The 23,651-nt window shown below is 42.3% G+C and overlaps 2 protein-coding genes across 4 annotated transcripts; one reads left to right on the top strand and one right to left on the bottom strand.

Annotated features, from left to right (window-relative positions):
- The first annotated feature begins 4,200 nt into the window (after positions 1-4,200).
- On the top strand, positions 4,201-19,728 carry NXT2 (nuclear transport factor 2 like export factor 2). Of its 3 annotated transcripts, none has more exons than XR_012160971.1 (5): positions 4,201-4,349; positions 5,010-5,096; positions 8,240-8,384; positions 8,952-12,739; positions 13,862-19,728. XR_012160971.1 is itself a non-coding variant. In XM_073361227.1 (4 exons), exons 1-4 carry the CDS (start codon positions 4,335-4,337, stop codon positions 9,128-9,130), a joined length of 426 nt encoding a protein of 141 aa, XP_073217328.1. In that variant the 5' UTR covers positions 4,201-4,334; the 3' UTR covers positions 9,131-19,728. The 3 variants fall into 3 exon arrangements, 1 of the variants encoding a protein (XP_073217328.1); XR_012160970.1 differs by having other exon boundaries at positions 8,952-14,133; positions 14,906-19,728; XM_073361227.1 differs by having other exon boundaries at positions 8,952-19,728.
- On the bottom strand, positions 18,764-23,185 carry KCNE5 (potassium voltage-gated channel subfamily E regulatory subunit 5). Its single transcript, XM_073361226.1, has one exon. It carries the CDS (start codon positions 23,077-23,079, stop codon positions 22,492-22,494), a length of 588 nt encoding a protein of 195 aa, XP_073217327.1. The 5' UTR covers positions 23,080-23,185; the 3' UTR covers positions 18,764-22,491.
- Between the last annotated feature and the right edge of the window lie 466 nt (positions 23,186-23,651).

Here is a 23,651-nt window from a genome sequence, read left to right as displayed (position 1 = left end):
TGCAAAGGAGCTCTGAGCTCTAGCAGTTAAAGACACGGGTGTTTAGGACCTTGGGGCATCCGTCAGCCTAGCCCGGGCTGCCCGCCGCAAAGGGACAGTGCGTCCTAGCGGTTAAAGTCACGGATGGTATAAAACGGGCATAGCTGGCACCTCACCAAACATCCTTGGCCATCGGCTAATACAGGGGCATTGGAGTAAAAAGGGGTGTCAATGATGAGAGTGTCTTTCTCAGGGTAGAAAGGCCTTTTTGGTGAAGAATGCTTTGCAGTGGTTCCTAAAAATGGCCAGACTCTGGAATTGCCTTATCTTCTGCCAGCTATGGTGATTCTTATTACAAAATATTCCACCCATTGTCCTTGGACTGGCCGCTACCACCACCAAACTAATACTGGTTACTGGGGAAGAGCTGTTTGGACACGTCCTTCCCCCCAAAATACTTCCCAAAACCTTGCACCCCACTTCCTGGACAAGGTTTGGTAAAAAGCCTCACCAATTTGCCTAGGTGACTACAGACCCAGACCCTTGGATCTTAAGAACAATGAACAATCCTCCCAACACTTGCACCCCCCCTTTCCTGGGAAATGTTGGATAAAAAGCCTCACCAATTTGCATAGGTGACCACAGACCCAAATCCTTGGATCTGAGAACAATGAAAAAGCATTCAGTTTTCTTACAAGAAGACTTTTAATAAAAATAGAAGTAAATAGAAATAAAGAAATCCCCCCTGTAAAATCAGGATGGTAGATATCTTGCAGGGTAATTAGATTCAAAAACATAGAGAACCCCTCTAGGCAAAACCTTAAGTTACAAAAAAGATACACAGACAGAAATAGTTATTCTATTCAGCACAATTCTTTTCTCAGCCATTTAAAGAAATCATAATCTAACACATACCTAGCTAGATTACTTACTAAAAGTTCTAAGACTCCATTCCTGGTCTATCCCCGGTAAAGACCAGCATATAGACAGACACACAGACCCTTTGTTTCTCTCCCTCCTCCCAGCTTTTGAAAGTATCTTGTCTCCTCATTGGTCATTTTGGTCAGGTGCCAGCGAGGTTACCTTTAGCTTCTTAACCCTTTACAGGTGAGAGAAGCTTTCCCCTGGCCAGGAGGGATTTCAAAGGGGTTTACCCTTCCCTTTATATTTATGACAAGGGTATGCATACACTGCGATAAAAAACCTGTGACACTGTGTCAGATCCCAGGTCAGCTGACTCGGGCTCATGGGCTCCGATTGTGGGGCTGTACAATTGCAATGTAAACATTCAGGTTTGGTCTGCAGCCTCCGTGCTGAGACCTGCCCATTTCACTCGACTTAAGTGTTTTGCTGAATTGGATCTCTAATTCAATTTTCCCACACTATGTCTTGTTGATTTTATGTCTGTTCCAGAGCAAAAGTGCTCACCACATTGAAAATAACAAATCATATCATTCAAGGCTCTTGCCTGATATTGCTCTTCTAACAGAATTGCTCAAGAATGGAAAACTTCAATAATTTAATTTAATTTGAAAATGGATCTATCTAGAGCAAATAGCTTATCTCACCTGTGAAGGGTAAGTATTATGTTTCTTTCATAAAAATAAAAGATCTTTATAATTCACTCATGCCTTACAGTCTTGGTGAGCTATAGGTGAGAAATACAATAATAATTCTTAAGTAGTGAGCCACTTTAGCTAGTTTAGTTGGAGTCATTAGTATTTTAGCCCATAAATTGCCTTTTGTGAAACCTTAACATTTTAGAATATTTGTGAGCTGAAAAGTCTGTCCTTCACAGTGAAAGAATTTTGATCCATGTGAAAACAGTGACACTGCTGAGTGTGCAATAATAATACAATAACAAAAGAAAAGGAATGCCAAGAATTTGGCTGGACCTTCTAATGACAAAGTGCAGAGAGAATTTAATATCTACTTTTGATGATTAAATTACGTACAGTTGCTCTAATAGAGTTACCTGATCATGGGTCCCACATTTTAAACAATGTTTTTAATGCTAAATGACCAAATCAATTATTTCCTCAAACTATCCCTTGCACAACAGAAATAGATTTCACCAGTTATCTTCCTCCTTTGCATTTTTTGCCCTGGGTAAAAATCTGAATCTGATTTAAGAGTTGAACAAAAGCAGGGCATCTTCTTGTGGAAGACCCTGGACTCTAGAATTCAGATTCACTGTTAGCCTGGTGTGCCAGAACCCAAATTTGTTCACCTGTAAGTCTCACTGTAAGGTTTATCCATTTACCCATGATTTTATTGGAGCGTGCACATGGAGTATTGGCAAAGGAGATGGGGCTTAATTTTTGTTTGTTTCTTTCTTTTTTGGTAAGGGAGTATTTTAGCTGACAATGTGTCATTTAGATTTATCTTGTAACCTGATTTTTTTTATTATATGACCTCTGGAAGGTACATTGTATACATAGATAAATTGTGAATAAAGCAGAAATACTCAGGATATCTATATATTGTATTGCCTATATTTTTGTACCTATATCTATAGTATTTTCTACACTCTGACAAGACAGAAATCACAATATAAATGGTATTATATTAATAAGATAAGAGGAACAATACCAACTTTGACAATAAATGCACATTATTGCAATTTCTAAAGATTAGATTGTAAAATGATATCATTCAGACAAAGGGCCTCGCAGGGTTCACAAAAGGCCTAGGCATTTATATGGATAATCATAGAATATCAGGGTTGGAAGGGACCCCAGAAGGTCATCTAGTCCAACCCCCTGCTTGAAGCAGGACCAATTCCCAGTTAAATCATCCCAGCCAGGGCTTTGTCAAGCCTGACCTTAAAAACCTCTAAGGAAGGAGATTCTACCACCTCCCTAGGTAACGCATTCCAGTGTTTCACCACCCTCTTAGTGAAAAAGTTTTCCCTAATATCCAATCTAAACCTCCCCCCACTGCAACTTGAGACCATTACTCCTCGTTCTGTCATCTGCTACCATTGAGAACAGTCTAGAGCCATCCTCTTTGGAACCCCCTTTCAGGTAGTTGAAAGCAGCTATCAAATCCCCCTCATTCTTCTCTTCTGCAGGCTAAACAATCCCAGCTCCCTCAGCCTCTCCTCATAAGTCATGTGTTCTAGACCCCTAATCATTTTTGTTGCCCTTCGCTGGACTTTCTCCAATCTATCCACATCCTTCCTATAGTGTGGGGCCCAAAACTGGACACAGTACTCCAGATGAGGCCTCACCAATGTCGAATAGAGGGGAACGATCACCTCCCTCGATCTGCTCGCTATGCCCCTACTTATACATCCCAAAATGCCATTGGCCTTCTTGGCAACAAGGGCACACTGCTGACTCATATCCAGCTTCTCGTCCACTGTCACCCCTAGGTCCTTTTCCGCAGAACTGCTGCCGAGCCATTCGGTCCCTAGTCTGTAGCTGTGCATTGGGTTCTTCCGTCCTAAGTGCAGGACCCTGCACTTATCCTTATTGAACCTCATCAGATTTCTTTGTAATAAACATCCTGTTACATTAGGGTACAATAATTGTGAATCTTTGTGGTGACCAGGCTGCCAGGCACTGTCGCACAAGAGCCCTCTCCTCTGCAGTGCCGATTAATGAACACTACAGAGAAGATAAACCAGCCCTCCTATTTATTGATATATGTATCTGTGCACGTTGATTCCCCGCCTCATTTCTCATCTCAGTGGAGCCCAGACCTTTCCCCGTTTGCTTAAATGCTTCAGCATCTTCCTCTCGCCAGGGTGTTTGCAGCAGCCTCTGCATTAACTCTGCGCAAGTCCCGGACTCTGCGCCCAGTTCTGCGCTGTGCCGTGTGTGTGTGGACAGAGCTGCACGCCGCGCAGAGACGGGGGGGACCGGATCCGCGGGCGGGGTAGATGGACCTGGCGCTGCTGAAGCCAGGGGCGCGAGCTCCATCTGGCCCTGACCGTCCTCTGGGGGCGCGGGTGGCAGCGCCTCGCCCGACACCAAGCGCCGCGGGCTGGGAAGGGGGAGGACGGCTCGTGGGAGCGTGTCAGGGCGGCCGACTCCGCCCCTCTCCTTCCCCGCGCCCCGGGCCCGCCACCTGCGCCTGAAGCCGCCCGGACCAGTGCCCCCATCACCGGACTCGCGACGCATGCGCGGCGGTCGGCCCCCCCCCCAGCTGTGGAAGCCCGCGGCCCAGATCCGTGTTGCTCGCCGGAAGGAGTTGTGCAATGGACCGTAGCGCGACCGGAAGGGGGACGCTGGTTGTGTGGGACACATCCGCTTTCTTTTGGTCGCCGCGGGCTCAGCGTCCCAGAGAGAGCTGCCGCTGCCTTGTCCTCTGCGGCGGGTCTGGGTCGGGGCTTCCCTTTCGCTGCCTGTATGGCCGCCTCCGTGGTGAGTCCGCGGGCGACCGGGAGCGGGAGGCCGGAACCGGGCGCGGGGGGGGGGGGGGGGGCAGCTCGTCCTCCATGAGGGGACCAGGGCCTGGGGACTGCGGGTGGGGTGACCCCCTGGGCCAGCCGCCGCGCGGCCCTGCCCGCCGGGGACTTCCGGAGCTAGGCACATTTCGTGGCCCTCTGAGCGAGGCTTGCCGAGCGCTGGCTGCGCGGGCCCTGCCCCGAGCAGCCGGAATCGGCACTCAGAGGAGGCAGGGCGGCGGGGGTGAGATTTGTCTACACGTATCTGCAGGGTATAAATGCGCCTGGGGGAGGAAAATGACAGATTGTTGGGGAGGGGGCAAGGGAGGGGTAACTGGGAGTCACTGGGCGAAATGTCCAGGGAAACTTAACTGGAATGTTAAGAAAACTAACATGCTAATTCTCGTTCGAGATCGGTTTAACTGTGGATCAGTCTGCAAGGGGGTCCCTGGAATTCACAGGGGTAGGGGTTGAAAGCCCTGTCGTGTATGCCATAGGAAACAGTTCAGCATTTTGTATCTCATTTTGTTACTGTACATGTTAATTTACTTGCTGGAGAAACTGCTCATAGAATTTAATCAAACCAACTGTTTTACATTGCCTTACATAATTGTGAGGGTTTTGTTGTTATTTCTAGAACTTTAAAACTTATGTGGATCAGACTTGTAGAGCTGCTGAAGAGTTTGTCAACATTTACTATGATACGATGGATAAAAGAAGAAGGGTAGGTAGATCCCTAACAAGACTCAGTTTTTGTCCCCTTGTTGCTCTTGTGTGTACTTCCATTGTCAGACTGATCCTCTTATATACTTCAAGGCTTCTAGGAGTTAGCTACCACCCATCTTATCATTACTGGCAGAGTCCAGATCTCTGTGTGTATTCTGATCTGCTCTATGAAGTATCCTTCAAAACACTTTTTAAATTAGGGATTCTTAATTTTTTTTCATTGTGTGAGGCGCTTCTAAAGCATGTCTCATAGATCCCTTCACAACCATGATACTATTTCTCTCTATTTCTTCGGCAGCTACAGTGCATAGTAAATTTGAATATGTACATTTAAAATCGGTTGTATTAGTTTCCTTTTTCAGAATATCTCGTCTCTGATCTCATGAATTAGTAAGTTTCCTTTCTGCTAACCTTCTAAGCTAGCAGTGTCCCTTCATTATAATTGAGTTTGGGTATCTCTAGAAATGACTGAGGAAGAGAAAGTGGTTCCAGCATCTTATGATCAGGGAGTGCTCCATGGACTACAGTGGAAGAATTGCTGATCTGAATGCTTTTTCACGCACTTGTTTAATGTGAGGTTTCAGAGTAACAGCCGTGTTAGTCTGTATTCGCAAAAAGAAAAGGAGTACTTGTGGCACCTTAGAGATCAACCAATTTATTTGAGCATAAGCTTTCGTGAGCTACAGCTAACTTCATCAGATGCATACTGTGGAAACTGCAGAAGACATTATATACACAGAGACCATGAAACAATACCTCCTCCCACCCCACTCTCCTGCTGGTAATACCTTATCTAAAGTGATCACTCTCTTTACAACGTGTATGATAATCAAGGTGGGCCATTTCCAGCATAAATCCAAGTTTAACCAGAACGTCTGGGTGGGCGGGGGTTAGGAAAAAAAAAAAGGGGAAATAGGCTACCTTGCATAATGACTTAGCCACTCCCAGTCTCTATGTAAGCCTAAATTAATAGTATCCAATTTACAAATGAATTCCAATTCAGCAGTTTCTTGCTGGAGTCTGGATTTGAAGTTTTTTTGTTTTAAGATAGTGACCTTCATGTCTGTAATTGCGTGACCAGAGAGATTGAAGTGTTCTCCGACTGGTTTATGAATGTTATAATTCTTGACATCTGATTTGTGTCCATTTATTCTTTTACGTAGAGACTGTCCAGTTTGACCAATGTACATGGCAGAGGGGCATTGCTGGCACATGATGGCATATATCACATTGGTGGATGTGCAGGTGAACGAGCCTCTGATAGTGTGGCTGATGTTATTAGGCCCTGTGATGGTGCCCCCTGAATAGATATGTGGGCACAGTTGGCAACGGGCTTTGTTGCAAGAATAGGTTCCTGGGTTAGTGGTTCTGTTGTGTGGTATGTAGTTGTTGGTGAGTATTTGCTTCAGGTTGGGGGGCTGTCTGTAGGCAAGGACTGGCCTGTCTCCCAAGATCTGTGAGAGTGTTGGATCATCCTTCAGGATAGGTTGTAGATCCTTAATAATGCGTTGGAGGGGTTTTAGTTGGGGGCTGAAGGTGACGGCTAGTGGCGTTCTGTTATTTTCTTTGTTAGGCCTGTCCTGTAGTAGATGACTTCTGGGAACTCTTCTGGCTCTATCAATCTGTTTCTTCACTTCCGCAGGTGGGTATTGTAGTTGTAAGAATGCTTGATAGAGCTCTTGTAGGTGTTTGTCTCTGTCTGAGGGGTTGGAGCAAATGCGGTTGTATCGCAGAGCTTGGCTGTAGACAATGGATCGTGTGGTGTTGTCAGGGTGAAAGCTGGAGGCATGTAGGTAGGAATAGCGGTCAGTAGGTTTCCGGTATAGGGTAGTGTTTATGTGACCATCACTTATTAGCACTGTAGTGTCCAGGAAGTGGATCTCTTGTGTGGACTGGACCAGGCTGAGGTTGATGGTGGGATGGAAATTGTTGAAATCATGGTGGAATTCCTCAAGGGCTTCTTTTCCATGGGTCCAGATGATGAAGATGTCATCAGTATAGCGCAAGTAGAGTAGGGGCGTTAGGGGACGAGAGCTGAGGAAGCGTTGTTCTAAATCAGCCTTAAAAATGTTGGCATACTGTGGGGCCATGCGGGTACCCATAGCAGTGCCGCTGATCTGAAGGTATACATTGTCCCCAAATGTAAAATAGTTATGGGTAAGGACATAAGCGTTGACATAAGTAAATTGGATACTATTAATTTAGGCTTAAATAGAGACTGGGAGTGGCTAAGTCATTATGCAAGGTAGCCTATTTCCCCTTGTTTTTTCCTACCGCCCCTCCCCCCCGACGTTCTGATTAAACTTGGATTTATGCTAGAAATGGCCCACCTTGATTATCATACACGTTGTAAGGAGAGTGATCACTTTAGATAAGCTATTACCAGCAGGAGAGTGGGGTGGGAGGAGGTATTGTTTCATGGTCTCTGTGTATATAATGTCTTCTGGAGTTTCCACAGTATGCATCCGATGAAGTGAGCTGTAGCTCACGAAAGCTTATGCTCAAATAAATTGGTTAGTCTCTAAGGTGCCACAAGTACTCCTTTTCTTTTTGTTTAATGTGGTGATATTTATGGATCTCTAGATGAGTGTGCATGATAGAGATAGCAAGAGGTCAACATAGACCTTTCTTTAAGGTTTGTATTATAGAGCTCAAGCACTGGCCTGCTTCCTCAAACATGCTACGCTGTGTTCTTTTGTAACTTTCCAGTGGCCCTTGTTTATATGCATGTTAATTTTATTCAGGTTACACTTCCCTGTGTTCTTTTTCTTAATGGGGAATACTTGGCTTTGGCTATGCTGGGAAGTGGTTCAGTTCCATCCCTTCCCCCTACAAGAAACAGCTGAAGAACCCGATCAGTCTCTATATTGAGTATTAGGCACATTGTTACTTAACAAAATAAGTTACGAAGAAACATACATTCATTTTGTGTAGTTGTTTCAATTCTTGATCAGGGATGGTAGTTGCTAATGGAAGCCAATGTTTGAGTTGGACACTTCAGTCAGTTCTGTATGGAGGATCTAATATCTGCAATACTGTTTTAATTCTTCTGATCGTATGAATGTGTTTCCCATATTGGCAACAAGTAGCTTGATTTTTAATAATGGATTTTTTCCAAATATGTTCTCATAATCCCTTTAGGTGTTGGCTAGACTTTATCTGGACAAAGCAACATTAATTTGGAATGGTAATGCAGTGTCTGGACAAGAAGCACTGAAAGAATTTTTTGAAATGTTGCCATCTAGTGAATTCCAGGTTAATATGTTAGACTGCCAACCTGTTCATGGTAAGGTTATTTTATAATTCTGGGGTTTTTTTTAATAGTTGTAGAATGTGAACAACAAATGTAATAAATATTGATTGATGTGGCTATTAGAACAAGGTAAAGAAAAGACCTGATGGCTGAAATGTAGGGCTATTTTTAAATAAAGGGGTGTAGTGGGAGGGTGACTACTTAAAACTGTACAATAGAATTTATTAAACTTCCTCTTTTAGAACCCTTACTCAGCTATAACCTTGATATTTTCATGCACTGAAGCAGTTACTCTTAATATATTAAACTAACTACATGGCATTGTAACATAAACAGTGCAAGTTAAAAATAGCATTAAAAAGCAACATTTGCTAATGAACAAGTTACCACAGGTGTTTCTGTTAGTAACAATACAACATAAAAATCAATTTAACACACATACTCTTCCAACTGTTTGCTAACAGACCTGCAGCTGTGACTTGTATGGAAATGATTATTAGTTAAGTAGACACTCTAGCATTTCACATAAGCAGCTGAGGTGATGGGAAATTGTGCATAACTTTTTTTTATTCTTTTACATCTGTCATTCTTTTTGTGAAGAGCAAGCTACTCAAAGCCAGACAACAGTCCTTGTAGTGACGTGTGGGAGAGTAAAATTTGATGGCAACAAGCAACGTTACTTCACCCAGAATTTCTTACTGACGGCACAAGCTACACCTACCAGCACAGTGTGGAAGATTGCAAGTGACTGCTTCCGCTTCCAGGATTGGGCCAGTTAATGGGGACTGGGAGGTGATTGCTTTCCCTCTTCATTGTGTGACTTCAGCTCTCTGGACAGTCATTCTCTGAACGTGGAAGACCTTTATCCCTTCTAGTGTGCCGTTTGTTCTGGAAGTACTGCAGATCTGTGTTTTTGCTAGTCCTAGTGGCCCAGGACATAAAGGCAAATGTATTTTTGAAATGGAAGAAGTTTGCTCAAGTTAATTGGGCCCCTGTGAAATATTTAAGGCAGTGAGCCAAAGGGCATACCCGTTCCTGAAGTTTTGTGTTAGTGATTCACTCATGTAATGTTGAAATCATTCCTGTAAATGCCTTACTTACAACTATCCTGCTGCTTCAGGAACTTTTTCGGTAATATTGAATGCTAAAATCTCCACTGCTTGAACAGTGAATCCATTCATACAGATGTGCAATCATTTCAGCTTAGAAACACCATCTTTGAAGCAGACACCTATGACAGTGAGAAATGGAATTAGTTGCTCCTATGTGACGTGTATGAAACTTCAGAACTGCTTATTTTGAGCCTTGAGCTTGATCTGGCAACAATTAGAGTTCTTTTTTTCCAGTAAGAGTGGCCACATCAAAGTAACTTCTCGTTTATTAGATGGGAGAGATCCCACTTGGAGTTGTAGTGTTACCAATGAATTACATGGTTTGGGGGATGGGGGAATAAAGCGATTGGTAAATAGTCATACTTTCTGCTTCCTCTCTGAAAATTGAAAATATAACACTTGAACATGTGTAAACTCTCAAAAAATCATCTGTTGTAAAGCCAGTGTTTAGTGTCCTCGATGTACAAGGAACACAACGCTTATCAGGTTTCTCCTTTGACTTAATCCTGTTAATATTTGGTTAGGATCACTTATGTAGATCTAGATCCACACTAACAGCTCTGTTGAATGCAAAGGGAAAGGACAAGCATATTAAGCTGATTTGAGAAGCTGCTTCCCTTTCTTTGGAAGTCGTGGAGTATAAGCTACATATCTGTCAGCTGTTTCATCCTTTGTTTTCTATAGCTAGTAATTTCATTATTACTATGAAGCACAACATACTTATTTTATTGCAACTTTTTCTCCTATTTTGAATTTGCAAGTTTTTACCCCATCAGTCTGAAACATTATAATAGGAAAGTGGCATTGAAATTGTGTATATGATATGCTAGTCATCTCTTTAGTGCAGTTGTTCAGAGTAGATGCTTTGACTACTGTGGTCCCAGAAGGATATTAACTTCTCAGCATGAGAAAACTTTATCTTCCTTCAATCCAAAGTTAATGCGCAACTTTCATTTGTCTTTCTCCTGTTTGGTTTTTATTATGGGTTTCTCAGAATATGGTTACCTTAAATTGCTATACTCTTGGTTCTATTTTTTAAATTTTTTTATTGTTTTAAAGTTTAGAGGGTAGCTTGCTTTCTTAACCTGAATTAACACTTTAGATCTCAGGATGGCAGCACTTCGTGTTCAGACTGCTAATCTAAGTTGAGCAAATTAAAAGGATGGAAATCTAGTCACATAGTAAGTACTTGAAAACACACACTCTGCTTGTAAGTAAAGATCTATTTGACTGTAACTTGTAAATCTGATCTTAATTTCATCCTGACGGATGTTTTGACAATTCACAAGGCTGTTACCTTTATACTTGTAAGGCTGGAATATGTGACTGGGAAACCACTCATTTTATTCCTTATAAATCAGAAAACAGAAAATAAACCATATTTTAAAAATGTATGTATACTTAACATATGTTTTTAACAAATAATGGTATAAGTTGATATAAAGATGAAATGGTTGGCTGCACCAGTATTGAACTTAAAGGGTTTCTAGAAATGTTTATATCATTAGGTTGGAGAATTTGTAATATATTGTCCAACTCTCTTAAATGGAAATTTTTCTATAGTTAAAGTCGGAAATGGTCTCTCTAAAGTCCTTGCTCAAGAAACTTTTTCCTCTGTTTTCCTACTTTTGAGAAAACAGGAATCTAAAAATGGCATAAGGACTACAAAACTGTTTAACGTTGTAGCTATCGTAAATGTATTGCGATTGTGTGCATGTGGAGGAAAGATTGACCTTTTTAACTGTGTAATGTCATCTTGCAATAATGTTGGGAGGTTTTCGTATCTTTTCTACCAGATCAAAAGAAGAATTAACGTTGAAGTTACCTGCTAATTATATAGCATTGTTGAACTGTGGTGGTGTTGTATTATGGTTACAACTCACTGTTTCTTACAGATGAAATTCATATTCCTAATGTATCTTGTCTACATATGGTATCAGTATAACTTTTATCTCTAAAACATTTATGGGTGAAATTCCAGCACTGGGCTTCTGAATTATGAAGACATTCAGTCTTTAAAACACAATATTCTTATACCAAACAAACACATTTATGCTCAAGTAAATATTTATTTAAAATTATTGGGATGACGCCTTAAATCTTAAATTAGCATGTACAATTGTCTAAAACTTTCTGTCACAACAGTGGAAATTTTAGATGTAGAAGTAGCTGTTCTATACATTCTGTTCAGATGGAAGCAGGTTTGGGCTTTAAGTATGGCTGGTGCTCTGAGTTCTTACTATGTGAAGCATAATTTAGTGTGTGCACAAACTAACCTAGTTGTACAGGCTCTGCCTTCCATTGTGCTTCGTGTTAATTTCACAGTTGGAAGTGGATCTTGGCTGTTGCTAGCATGGATTTTTGTGGAATTGGTGGAAGTGATGATCTTCCGCACTATTCTTCCTGCTTCCCTTCAGTAGAGCTATAATAAGGTTTTGGCTTTGGAAGTTGTTGATGGTTATGTCCTCGTAGCTGGAGGTGATCTGTCTTAAAGAAAAGGAGCGTACTCAGGCTGCCAGAATTGCCTGCTAACCAAAATTCTTAATACTTGTGCAAAATCATAAGAACTAAACTGCATAGAAGTCCAAACACTCTGATGCTTTCCCTTGCTATTCAAATAGTAAATTCTGGGCATGTAGCAAAGCAGTCATACAAAATCAAGCTGAAAATCTAAGCAAATGCAAATCCTAATGCCTTTTGCTTATCTTGTATTGCCTCCATTGATCAACTTTGTTTGACATTCTAGTTATGTTGCTTTGCTCTTTTTAGCATGCCACAAATAATTTAAAGTGCTCAGTGCTGCCATTTCTTGGAGGGGAGTATTTTGTCTTCAAAGGCTGGGTAATGCTTGTTATCTGATGAGAGAATTCTGAAATATAAAGAAGTGATGCTTTTTTAACATCAAAATAGCTTTCCACAAACTTGAATGTTTTATAATCTTTTGCAACTATTTAAGACCTCTTGTAAGGGTGTCACTTTAAAAAAATCGTTTGATCTGGTACTTTATTTTTATTACAAGCTTTCATAGTGTTTTCTTACTATATTAAAGTTCAGGAAATAACATTTGGCTCTTCAACTTTGCTGTTTGGGTTTTGGCATTGGGTTACATATGTTCTAACTATTGCCACCGTATGGTACTCAAATAGCTCAGAACAGAGCCACCAGTGTACACGCTCCTTGATGCTGGTGGTGTCTCTCCTGTGATGAGAAAAATGAACTGATGATGGCAACTGATTCCACAGTCATGTGCATCAGCAGTAATGCAGCATAATTGAGGTAAATGATACTTCAGAGCGCAGAAGTAAAAACTCTGGGGAATGTGGCAGTTCCCTTGGATAACATTCACTGAAGTTTACATCACTATCTAACAAATTCTAAGAAGTCGTCAGCCAAACACATAGTGTATGCAAGATGCAAGATAAATGTCCTCCTTGCCCTTCCCCCCAAGCATAGACTATGCCTGTGCTCTATATCTTCTATGGATAAATAGAACATTCACCCAAAGAACTAAATTCACAATGTTTTTCCTTTTTAGCATCAAGAATGGCTGAGTTCAGTAGACCAATTGGCTACTAATGTTACAAGTTTACACTCAGGTGCTGACCACCTTCAATTTTCATCAACATCAATAGCAGTTAAGGGTGCTGAACTCATTTGGAGGGTTGGTCACTCAGTGAAAAGTGCTTTACATTTTGTTTAAATATGAGCCTAAAAACTCTGTGCTGTACCTACCTTGCGGGGCTCCCTGAGGCTGTCCTTTAGGCTGGAATGCTGCCTAGAATCTCTTTAGTGTTGTGGCTCCACCCCCACCATGCCCCTCTCATGGTGGCACAACATTTTTGTACAAAACTTGTGCAGGGTCCTTGGAGGACAGCCTTACAGTTGTTTTCTGCATTGCCAATTCCCCACGGTCTTTCATGCTCCTCTGGCCATTTTACCTAGCATAAAAGTTCTGGAATGGGGGTGAGGAGCTTAAAAAGAAGTAGGGCTTTCAAGCGATTAATCACTCTGTTAAACAATTAGAATACCATTTATTTAAATATATTTGGATGTTTTCTACATTTTCAAATATTTTTATTTCAGTTACAACACAGAATACAAAGTGTACAGTGCTCACTTTATAGTCATTTTTATTACAAATATTTGCACTGTAAAAAATAAATAGTATGTTTCAATTCACCTCTTACAAATACTGTAGTGCAGTCTCTACTGTGAAAGTGCAACTTACAAATGTAGATTTTTTTTTTTTTTGTTCTATAACTGCACTCAAAAACAAAACAATTTAAAACTTTGGAGCTTACAAGTCTACTCAGTCCGACTTCCTGTTCAGCCAATCACTAAGACAAACAAGTTTATTTACATTTACAGGACATAATGTTGTCTGCTTCTTATTTACAGTGTCACCTGAAAATGAGAACAGGTGTTCAAATGTGTCATAAATATAAAGGGAAGGGTAAACCTCTTTAAAATCCCTCCTGGCCAGAGGAAAAATCCTCTCACCTGTAAAGAGTTAAGAAGCTAAAGGTAACCTCGGTGGCACCTGACCAAAATGACCAATGAGGAGACAAGATACTTTCAAAAGCTGGGAGGAAGGAGAAAAACAAAGGGTCTGTGTCTGTCTGTATGATGCTTTGGCCGGGGACAGAACAGGAATGGAGTCTTAGAACTTAGTAAGTAATCTAGCTAGGTATGTGTTAGATTATGATTTCTTTAAATGGCTGAGAAAATAGCTGTGCTGAATAGAATGAATATTCCTGTCTGTGTGTCTTTTTTGTAACTTAAGGTTTTGCCTAGAGGGATTCTCTGTTTTGAATCTAATTACCCTGTAAGGTATCTACCATCCTGATTTTACAGAGGTGATTCCTTTACTTGTATTAAAAGTCTTGTAAGAAAACTGAATGCTTTTTTTATTGTTCTAAGATCCAAGGGTTTGGGTCTGTGGTCACCTATGCAAATTGGTGAGGATTTTTACCAAACCTTCCCCAGGAAGTGGGGTGCAAGGGTTGGGAGGATTTTGGGGGGAAAGATGTGTCCAAACCCCGTTTCCCAGTAAACCCAGATAAAGTTTGGTGGTGGCAGTGGAAATCCAAGGGTAAAATAATTTTGTACCTTGGGAAAGTTTTAACTTAAGCTGGTAAAAGTAAGCTTAGGAGGTTTTTATGCAGGTCCCCATATCTGTACCCTAGAGCTCAGAGTGGGGAAGGAACCTTGACAGCATGGCACTGTTGTAGCCAGCATTGCAAGGTATTTACGTGCCAGATATGTTAAACATTCGTATACCCCTTCATGCTTTGGCCATCATTCCCGAGGACATGCTTCCATGCCGATGATGCTTGTTAAAAAATAATGCATTAATTAAATTTGTGACTGAACTCCTTGGGGGAGAATTACGTGTCTCCTGCTCTGTTTTACCTGTATTCTGTCATATATTTTATGTTATAGCAGTCTCAGCTGATGACCCAGCACATGTTGTTTGATTTAAGAACACTTTCACAGCAGATTTGACAAAATGCAAAGAAGGTACCAGTGTGAGATTTCTAAAGCTAGCTACAGCACTCAACCCAAGATTTAAGAATCTGAAGTGCCTTCCAAAATTTGAGAGGAATGAGATGTGGAGCATGTTTTCAGAAGTCTTTAAAGAGCTGAGCTACACTCTGATGCAGAAGTTACAGGACCTGAACCACCAAAAAAGAAAATCAACCTTTTGTTGGTGGCATCTGACTCAGATGATGAAAATGAACATGGGTCAGCCCACATTGCTTTGGACTGTTGTTGAGCAGAACCCACCAACGGCATGGAAGCATGTATTCTGGAATGGTGGTTGAAGCACAAAGGGATTTATGAATCTTTACTGCATCTGACATGTAAATAACTTGCAACACTGGCTACAACAGTGCCATGTGAATGCCTGTTCTCACTTTCAGGTGACATTGTAAACAAGAAGCAGGCAGCATTCTCTTGCAAATTTAAACAAGCTTGATTGGCTGAACAAGAAGTAGGACTGAGTGGACTTGTAGGATCTAAAGTTTTACATTGTTTTGTTTTTGAGTGCAGTTACGTAACAAAAAAAATCTACATTTGTAAGTTGCACTTTCACAGTAGAGATTGCACTACAATACTTGTAAGGTGAACTGAAAAATACTATTATATAGTGCAAATCTTTGTAATAAAAATAATATAAAGTGAGCACTGTACACTGTATTCTGTGTAAATTGAAATCAAATGTTTGAAAATGTAGAAAAAATCAAAAATATTTAATGTATTTAAATTGGTATTCTCTTGTTTAACAGGGGGATTAAAACCAGTTAGTCACGATTAATTTTTCTGAGTTAACTGCGATTAATTGACAGTACAAGTCATGGACAGGTCATGGGGCTGGGAATTTTTGTTTATTGCCCATGACCTATCCATGATTTGTACTATAAATACCCCTGACTAAATCATAGCCTTACCCATCATCCACTCAGTCATAGAATCATAGAATATCAGGGTTGGAAGGGACCCCAGAAGGTCATCCTTGGACTCTACAGAGTATGACAACATTTGCTTGATTACATGGTGTCCACTAGGACTCATGCCTCCCAAAACAGTAATTCAGACCCTTTAATAGTTGAATGAGTCCCAAAATATTTAGCTAGGTGCTACTGGGGGGGGCCTGGAGGGAGCCAATGCTCTGGGATGGGGCACAGCTAGGTGCTGTTGCTCTGGAGGAGAGGGAGCAGCACCAGCTGCCGGGGGTTGCAACCTAGCTGCCGCTGGGACCGATGCCAGGGGTCACCGAGCTGCAGCTGCTCCTTCTACTCCTGGGACCGGCTGCACCCGTCGCTGTTCAGGCAGTCCGGGGCCAGCTGCCCAAGCAGTGGCTGGTACATCTGGCACCTGGGGCAGCTCAGAAATGGCCGGGGCAGTTGGCTGTGGGGGCAGCTGCTTGGGCGGCTCTGGGGTTAGCCACGCTGGCTGTTGCAGAAATCATGGAGCCCTAACAACAGAGAATGAACTGTTGTCTCGCCCCACAACGATGGTCTTGCTGGGATGTAATTTAGACACCTTGACACAGTACTGAGGGAGAAGCTTGTAGGATTGCAGTATATAACTTCAATATCTGGGGCTATCAAGCAAACACCATTTCAAGGTCTACAGAGCATTTGTCTCTATGATTCATGTGATCCTGCTGAGGCTGCCAGTCAGTGTCAAATGTCTCAGGGGTTTTTGTGATGTGAAAGTTTGGCTGCTTGGTATGGGATTGAGACCCACCAAATCACTCCTTCTAGCTTACTGAATCACCACCAGGCACCAGATCCTTTCTTAAATAGAGATTCCATAGTTAAATACTTCATATTTTGCTGTGTATATTCATTGAAACAGACTATGCTAGAAAAAAACAAGTTTAAATTCTAATGTGCAAACCACATAATTAAATCTTTAAAAAAAACCTGCTATTACTCCAAAGTGAATGGATGGATGGATGATCCTGTGTCATACAAACAGTTTAAAGTCTTGGTGACTCTACGAGAGGCTATTCTGAACATTTCTATTCATCTAAATGAAATGTTTAACTATGTGGTTACACTATGAGCTCTTCTTTTTTTCCTCCGTCACCCACAAGAAAATTGAATTGATTTAGGAGGCCCAGTGCGACAGGGGTCAATGTTGGCTTCTCAAAAAAGTTTTGTGAAGTATTGTGTGCACCCCAGTTCAAGGAAGCATGGTTGGGCCAAGCATTCCAGTCTGATCCTCCTGAGTGCTAAGCTTTCCCATCTCCCACTGAATCAGATGTAGATCAACCCTACTGAAACTCAGGAACTGAGGATACCCAGCACCATGCAGGAGCTGACACTGACCAACTGCACCATGGGGCATTTCGATAGTATTTTTTGTTAGTCATGGAACCTAACTCATTCCATGAATTTCTTCCCCAATGTGCATACATATCTGTCTTCCGCTTTGATTGTTGATGATTTGTGGATAAGAACCGAATAAGGGCTACAACACCCAGAAATACAGCACAGTGCATGCATGGAGCAGGAAAACAGCAAAAGACAACCCAAATACCTATTTCCATCTTTAGTCATAGTTGGGTTCTATATCTCCTTAAATATTAAACTGCTCAGCATTCATAACACAAAGTGAGTTACAATCTTTGAGAATTAATGCTACTTGTTCTGTGATGTGGGGTGGCAGCAGGGCCATGCCAATTAACCAGGTGCTAGGTAGTTTGTAGGCATAGGCATACAAACTGGTCTTGCTTAGAGATTATCACTATGAGTCCTGCCAGGGAAATAATATAACTTATTTTCAGTTGTGTAGCTTCTTTTCTTCGGTAATCAAGTTTTCAAAGCATCCCTCCAACAAGACCCTACTGCAGCCAAGGAAATGATGTGTCAATCTTGGTAGAAGTCAGTTGAGATACAGCGTATCTTTTTAGAAAGACAACCAGTCTAGTTCACCCTGAAGTTGTGGGCTGACTTACACAGGAGGACAGAGTAGATGATAAATAATGGTTGCTTCTGGCCTTAAAACCTATGAATAATAATAGCACTGATAGCTCTTCACAAATATTAAAGTGCCATTATCAGGTAGTTTGGGACCTTCTTTTCTCTCCAAATCACTGTTTTACAAGCCTAATATTTATTAAATACATTTTCATCTGATTGAAAATAATTCAGTGAAAACTTTGTTGTTGAGGGTTGGTTGGGTTGGCTGTAAATATCCCCCTCCAGCGCTGGCAACACAAACAGTTGCATAACTGTCTCAGACTACAAAGACATATTACCAAGAATTGTTTAGTTTGTTACAGAAAGAAAGCTAAAGACTTAACTCTTATTTCAACAAATATATAATTTCAACTTCAACAAGTATATAACAAAGTACTAATAACTACAGTAATTGTCTTAGAACATAAGAATGGCCATACTGGGTCAGACCAAAGGTCTGTCCAGCCCAATATGCTGTCAACTGACAGTGGCCAATGCCAGGTGCCCCAGAGGGAGTGAACCTAACAGGTAATGATCTAGTGATCTCTCTCCTGCCATCCATCTCCACCCTCTGACAAATAGAGGCTAGGGACACCATTCCTTACCCATCCTGGCTAATAGCCATTAATGGACTTAACCTCCATGAATTTATCCAGTTCTCTTTTAAACCCTGTTATAGTCCTAGCCTTCACAACCTCCTCAGGCATGGAGTTCCACAGGTTGACTGTGCACTGTGTGAAGAAAAACTTCCTTTTATTTGTTTTAAACCTATATAAATAGTAATTTCAAGATATGTTGCACACACATTTTGCTGCAGAATACTAACATTTTAATTATTGAAATATGCAGACATCATACACACAACACTGTTTTATGTATCAAAACTGCTGTCTTACATAAGGCACAATTTCCTACAGTGCATCTGCTATGTTAAGTACAGAAGATTAAATCCTGGCTCTACTGAAGTCAATGGCAAAGTTCCCATAATACACTAAACATAAAATTAATAAGGGCACTTAATAGCCTATCAGTTAAACAATTTAACTGTCTTACAGAAAAAACAATAAACAAAGGATGGAGTTGATGTGGTTGGAATGCCCAGTGTAAATTTTTGCATATGTAGGTTAGTTAGAGAACTTGTTTTGTATTAGAATCTGTATCTACCTTTATTTCCACACTTTAAGACTTAGGTTTTATTAATTAACATATTCTTGGAATTACATTTTTGTAACTAACTTTATTGTAAGTTATCAAAGTGACTGGGGAATTTCCTTGGTTTTGTTACAAAAACACAAGTAGTATATTATCAGCATAAGTCAGGCTGCTGTCTGAATTCTAACATAGGTATAGACTCCTGCAACCATTTGGACTTCAGCACATACAACTTTTGTTCCAGGGTCCTAATTTTCCTCTGTCCGCTCCAAATTCCTCTCCTCAGGTTAGGTTCTCTTGTGTGTACTCTCTCTCACTCCCAATCCATGCATTGTTGTAATATTTATAGGAAAAGATTTGGATCACAGAAGCACCAGGCTTTGCTAGGAGCTGCAGACTTGGTGTTGTAGACTTTATTTGAGCTGTTGAAGTCATAGCATAGGGAGGGTGTAACAGGGTAGGCCACTATGATCACTGTTACAAGGTTACAATATATATTGTACAAAGTATACCTTGTGTGGCATCATCTGAAAAGTCATAATCTGCTGATTATTATTATCCTGGTAAAGTGTAGCAACACTATATGTAAAGTCATAAGGGTCTACTATATGATTGGTTTCAGAGTAGCAGCCGTGTTAGTCTGTATCCGCAAAAAGAAAAGGAGGACTTGTGGCACCTTAGAGACTAACAAATTTATTTCAGCATAAGCTTTTGTGTGCTACAGCTCACTTCATTGGATGATTGTTACTGAAATATGATGTTATTCTGGGGAACACCCAAAAACCAGTTCCTCAGAGACAACAAGGCTATCATCTAGTTAAGTGAACATTCTTCAGCAGTGGGAGAAAGTGAACAAGAAATTTACATTCCATCACAGGGATGGCCTAAAGTTCAAGTCCACAAGAGACAGGCTGTCACCAGATGACTCAGCTGGAAATTGAAGATCTTTCTAGAACAAAGGACTCAATTATAAAAGGGGTGAAAACACTTTATTCTGCTCCTCTGTTTATCTCTGATGGCTACATTATCAACATCTGAACAACAATAGAAGGACATACTGAATTGCTTGGGGTAGTCCTGGCTGGAAGGAAATCCAGCCTCTTTATAGCATGTCAGTGAGAGAGACACATTTGCTCTGAATTCATTTTAGTTTAAATTAGATGTCAGTTGCATTTTATCTTGTATTTCTTTTGTAACCAGTTCTGACTTTTATGCCTTGTTACTTGTAGTCACTTAAAATCTATCTTTCTGTAGTTAATAAACTTGTTTTATCTAAGCCAATGTGAGTTTGGACTGAAGTGTTTAGGAACCACCACTTGAGATAACAGCACCTGTGCATATCATTTTCCTTTGATAAAATGACAGACTTTCTATGAGCTTGCTTTGTGCAGCAGATGCTGGGCAATACAAGAGGCACATTTCTGGGGGACAAGGCTGGAATTTGGAATTTGCTGGTGTTTCCCTGACATAATTCATGAGCGGCTGGCAGAGCATTTATGTAACGTAGCTGGGAGTGATTTTGCATGCTAGCGGCTGTGTGTGAACAGTCCAGGAGTGGATGTTTTTACAGCAGAGTGGTATAAAAGGCACCCCAAGTTGGATTTTCAAAGGAATGCAGCTGTCCAACAATCCAGATTGTACCCTGAGGAATGTCACAGAGGGACAGGCCTCATTTGCTATATTTTTTTAAAAAGTACTGTATGCAGTCTTAATGCACTTAAGTCTTTTAATCATAGTGTTATAGGGCTAGATGTTACAAAGAAACAGATAATTTTCATGTAATTTAAGTTATTGTGAGTGTCTTTAGAAACAGTTGCATTTAAAAATTGATCAAAGCAATTTTTCAGTAACAGCATTTTTAGTTCAGATAAAATTGAATAGGACTAGCCCATCTAAAGAGAAATACCTTATCCTATATAATGCTTGAAAACATTTGAGCAAAAGAAAAATATCTAGAGATACAGTAGAAAATGAATGCAAATCAGTCCCAATTGTTAAAGGACAACCATGTTACAAGATAAACCTTTTGCATTACACAATCTGTTTTTTTATCTCAGTAGCTACTTGGTGATGTATACAATGTTGACAAAGGCTTAATTCCCACAGAGTAGTTCATTACGTATAAGGTTCTTACTGGAGTTGAGCTGAATTTCAGATACTTTGTTTTGGGCCAAATTTGATTTGATGTTTAGCCAAAACACTTGCCAATTTTGATTTCTTCCTGTTCACCTAGCTACATAGCTTGTAGTAATGTCTCTATTGAAGAATGCTAAATACATCTGAAACTCAAATATAGTTAAGTATAGTTGAGATTTAGACTGATTAAGTTCAAATAAAAGGAGAAGTTCAAAAGAAAATTCTGCTTCCTGCCTTAGCCCCCCATCCTGTAATGAACCCTGGGTGGACACAGGGACTGGCCTGCACAGAGCTCATGGCAGGTTTGGGTCTCATCTCTGACCTGTCATTGGTGACAGTAAAAAAGCTAATCAGTTTCTTGGAATGAGGTTACACAAATGGATCCCAGGGAAATCAGAAAGTCAACTGGCATTGGACACCTAACTCCCATTAGTGCTTTGGAAAATTGTCCTTTTATTTGTATCTTGCCTTTTGATCTAATTTATGTGGAATTGTGGGAGGTTTAGGTTGGATGTTAGGAAAAACTTTTTCACTAGGAGGGTGATGAAGCACTGGAATGGGTTACACCTAGGGAGGTGGTGGAATCTCCTTCCTTAGAGGGTTTTAAGGTCAGGCTTTGCAAAGCCCTGGCTGGGATGATTTAGTTGGCGATTGGTCCTGCTTTGAGCAGGGGGTTGGACTAGATGACCTCCTGAGGTCCCTTCCACCCCTGATATTCTATGAATGGCTGCTCAGGGCGATCCCTGTGTGTACCCTCAGCTTTGCTCTCCCAGAGATGCCGTCTAGGTCTTTAGAGACGTCCTTCCTTACAGAAAATACCAGTTCTGAAAACAATGTTTAAAACCTAAACCCCTCTTCATCGATGTCTGTTCGCGTTATTTGCTCTTTTGCCTCTCACGCCAAAGGAGTCTCCGGGGTTGCCTTTGTTTGGAGTCAGGCTGGGTCCGGCGGGCCGGCTTTAGCGGCGAGCGCTGCCGGCAGGGGGCGCTGTTTTCACCCCACGCCCGGCCCAGGCGCTCCGGGCGGGCGGGCGCGCTCCCTCCGGCTCGCTGGGGCGCCGAAGCGGGGAGGGTCTCAGGTTACCTCAGGCGCAAGTAGATTTTTCTTGTTCCCGCGGCCCCCGCCTTCTCCCCGGGGACGCGGGGAGGGGGGTCCGTGGCCGCTCTCTGGCGAGCAGCCCGGCTGCGGGCCATCACCCTGCCCAGCCGCTCGCCGCTGGGGTCTGGGCGCGAGCCCCTGAGCTCGCTCCGCGGCCCGGCCCGGGGCTCACAGCGGCTGGTCGGCGCCCTCGGGCCGCCCGCTCCAGTCGCGCTCGATGTAGACGTGGTAGGGGTCGTGCTTGGACTCGCGCTTGCGGGAGCGGGTGTAGGCCAGGATCAGCCCGCCCGCCAGGCAGCCGTAGAAGATCATGATGAGCAGGATGTAGAGGTAGGCGTCGTCCCCCGCCGGCGCGGCGGCCCCGCGGCTGGCGTTGGCCCCGCCGGGCAGCTGCCGCAGCAGGTGGCTGAGCAGGGTCCGCAGGCGCAGCGCCTCGCTGCAGTTCATGGCGAGGGGCAGCCGCTGGCCCGGCTTCCCCGCAACGAATGCGGCCCTGGAGGGAGTCTGCAGCCGGCTGGACGCGGCGCTTCGCCTCCCGGCCGCTTTGGGCTGCGGGGAGGCTTTAACCCAGCTTCCCCCGCCCACCGCGGGGCTCTTCTGCTCCATAAGTGGAGATGTTCCCGGCAGCCGGGCGGGCAGAACCGCTGCCCTGAGCCTTGTCTGTGTCCCGGAAACAGAACTGTGCTCTTCAGCCGCCCTAGCAGAGGGGGACCGCAAAGGGACCGCGTTGTTTCCCCAGTCTGACCTGTGCAACATAGACACGGGATTGGAGCAAGGATTCGTGCGGGGTTGAAGCGTATCTCAGCGAGAGACTTTAAAAGCCTCTCCGAGGTGGAGAATTTGCTACGTCCCTCCCTGATCTGTTCCCATGGTTAATTACCCTCACTCAGCGTTAAGTAGCTGAATTTTATTGCCAGTTTGAATTTCGCTGACTTCATCTTTCAATCACTAGTTTCTGTTGGCTAGATTAAGGGGCCCTTTACCTTTAATCTGGCAGGCAAAGGGATAAAATGTTGCGTATTTCAAGGTGAAATGCGGAAATCGCAGCTAAAATGATGAGAGCATCTGGCTGCCTAAAGAGAGAGACTCTCACGTTTTAGAGAGACTGAGAGTTCTCAGGGTGTCCAGTTTAAGAAGCTGTAGTTAGGGACTTAGTCAGAAACCCCTTCCTACCTGCGGTTGGCTGTAAAAACTGAACTCTGATTTGCAGCTTTACTCTGGGATTATTCCTACCATTGAACTTCCAGCAAAAGCACAGTTGGCTGCTTTTTATGAGAGTATTAATAATAGGCTGCCCCTGCCAGGGAACTAGCATCTTCCATCTAGGA

The sequence above is a fragment of the Lepidochelys kempii genome, chromosome 9, assembly GCF_965140265.1.
Source record: "Lepidochelys kempii isolate rLepKem1 chromosome 9, rLepKem1.hap2, whole genome shotgun sequence".
Taxonomy (NCBI): Eukaryota; Metazoa; Chordata; order Testudines; family Cheloniidae; genus Lepidochelys; species Lepidochelys kempii.
The sequence above is the reverse complement of the archived record's forward strand: the minus strand, read 5'-3'. Positions and strand labels throughout refer to the sequence as shown.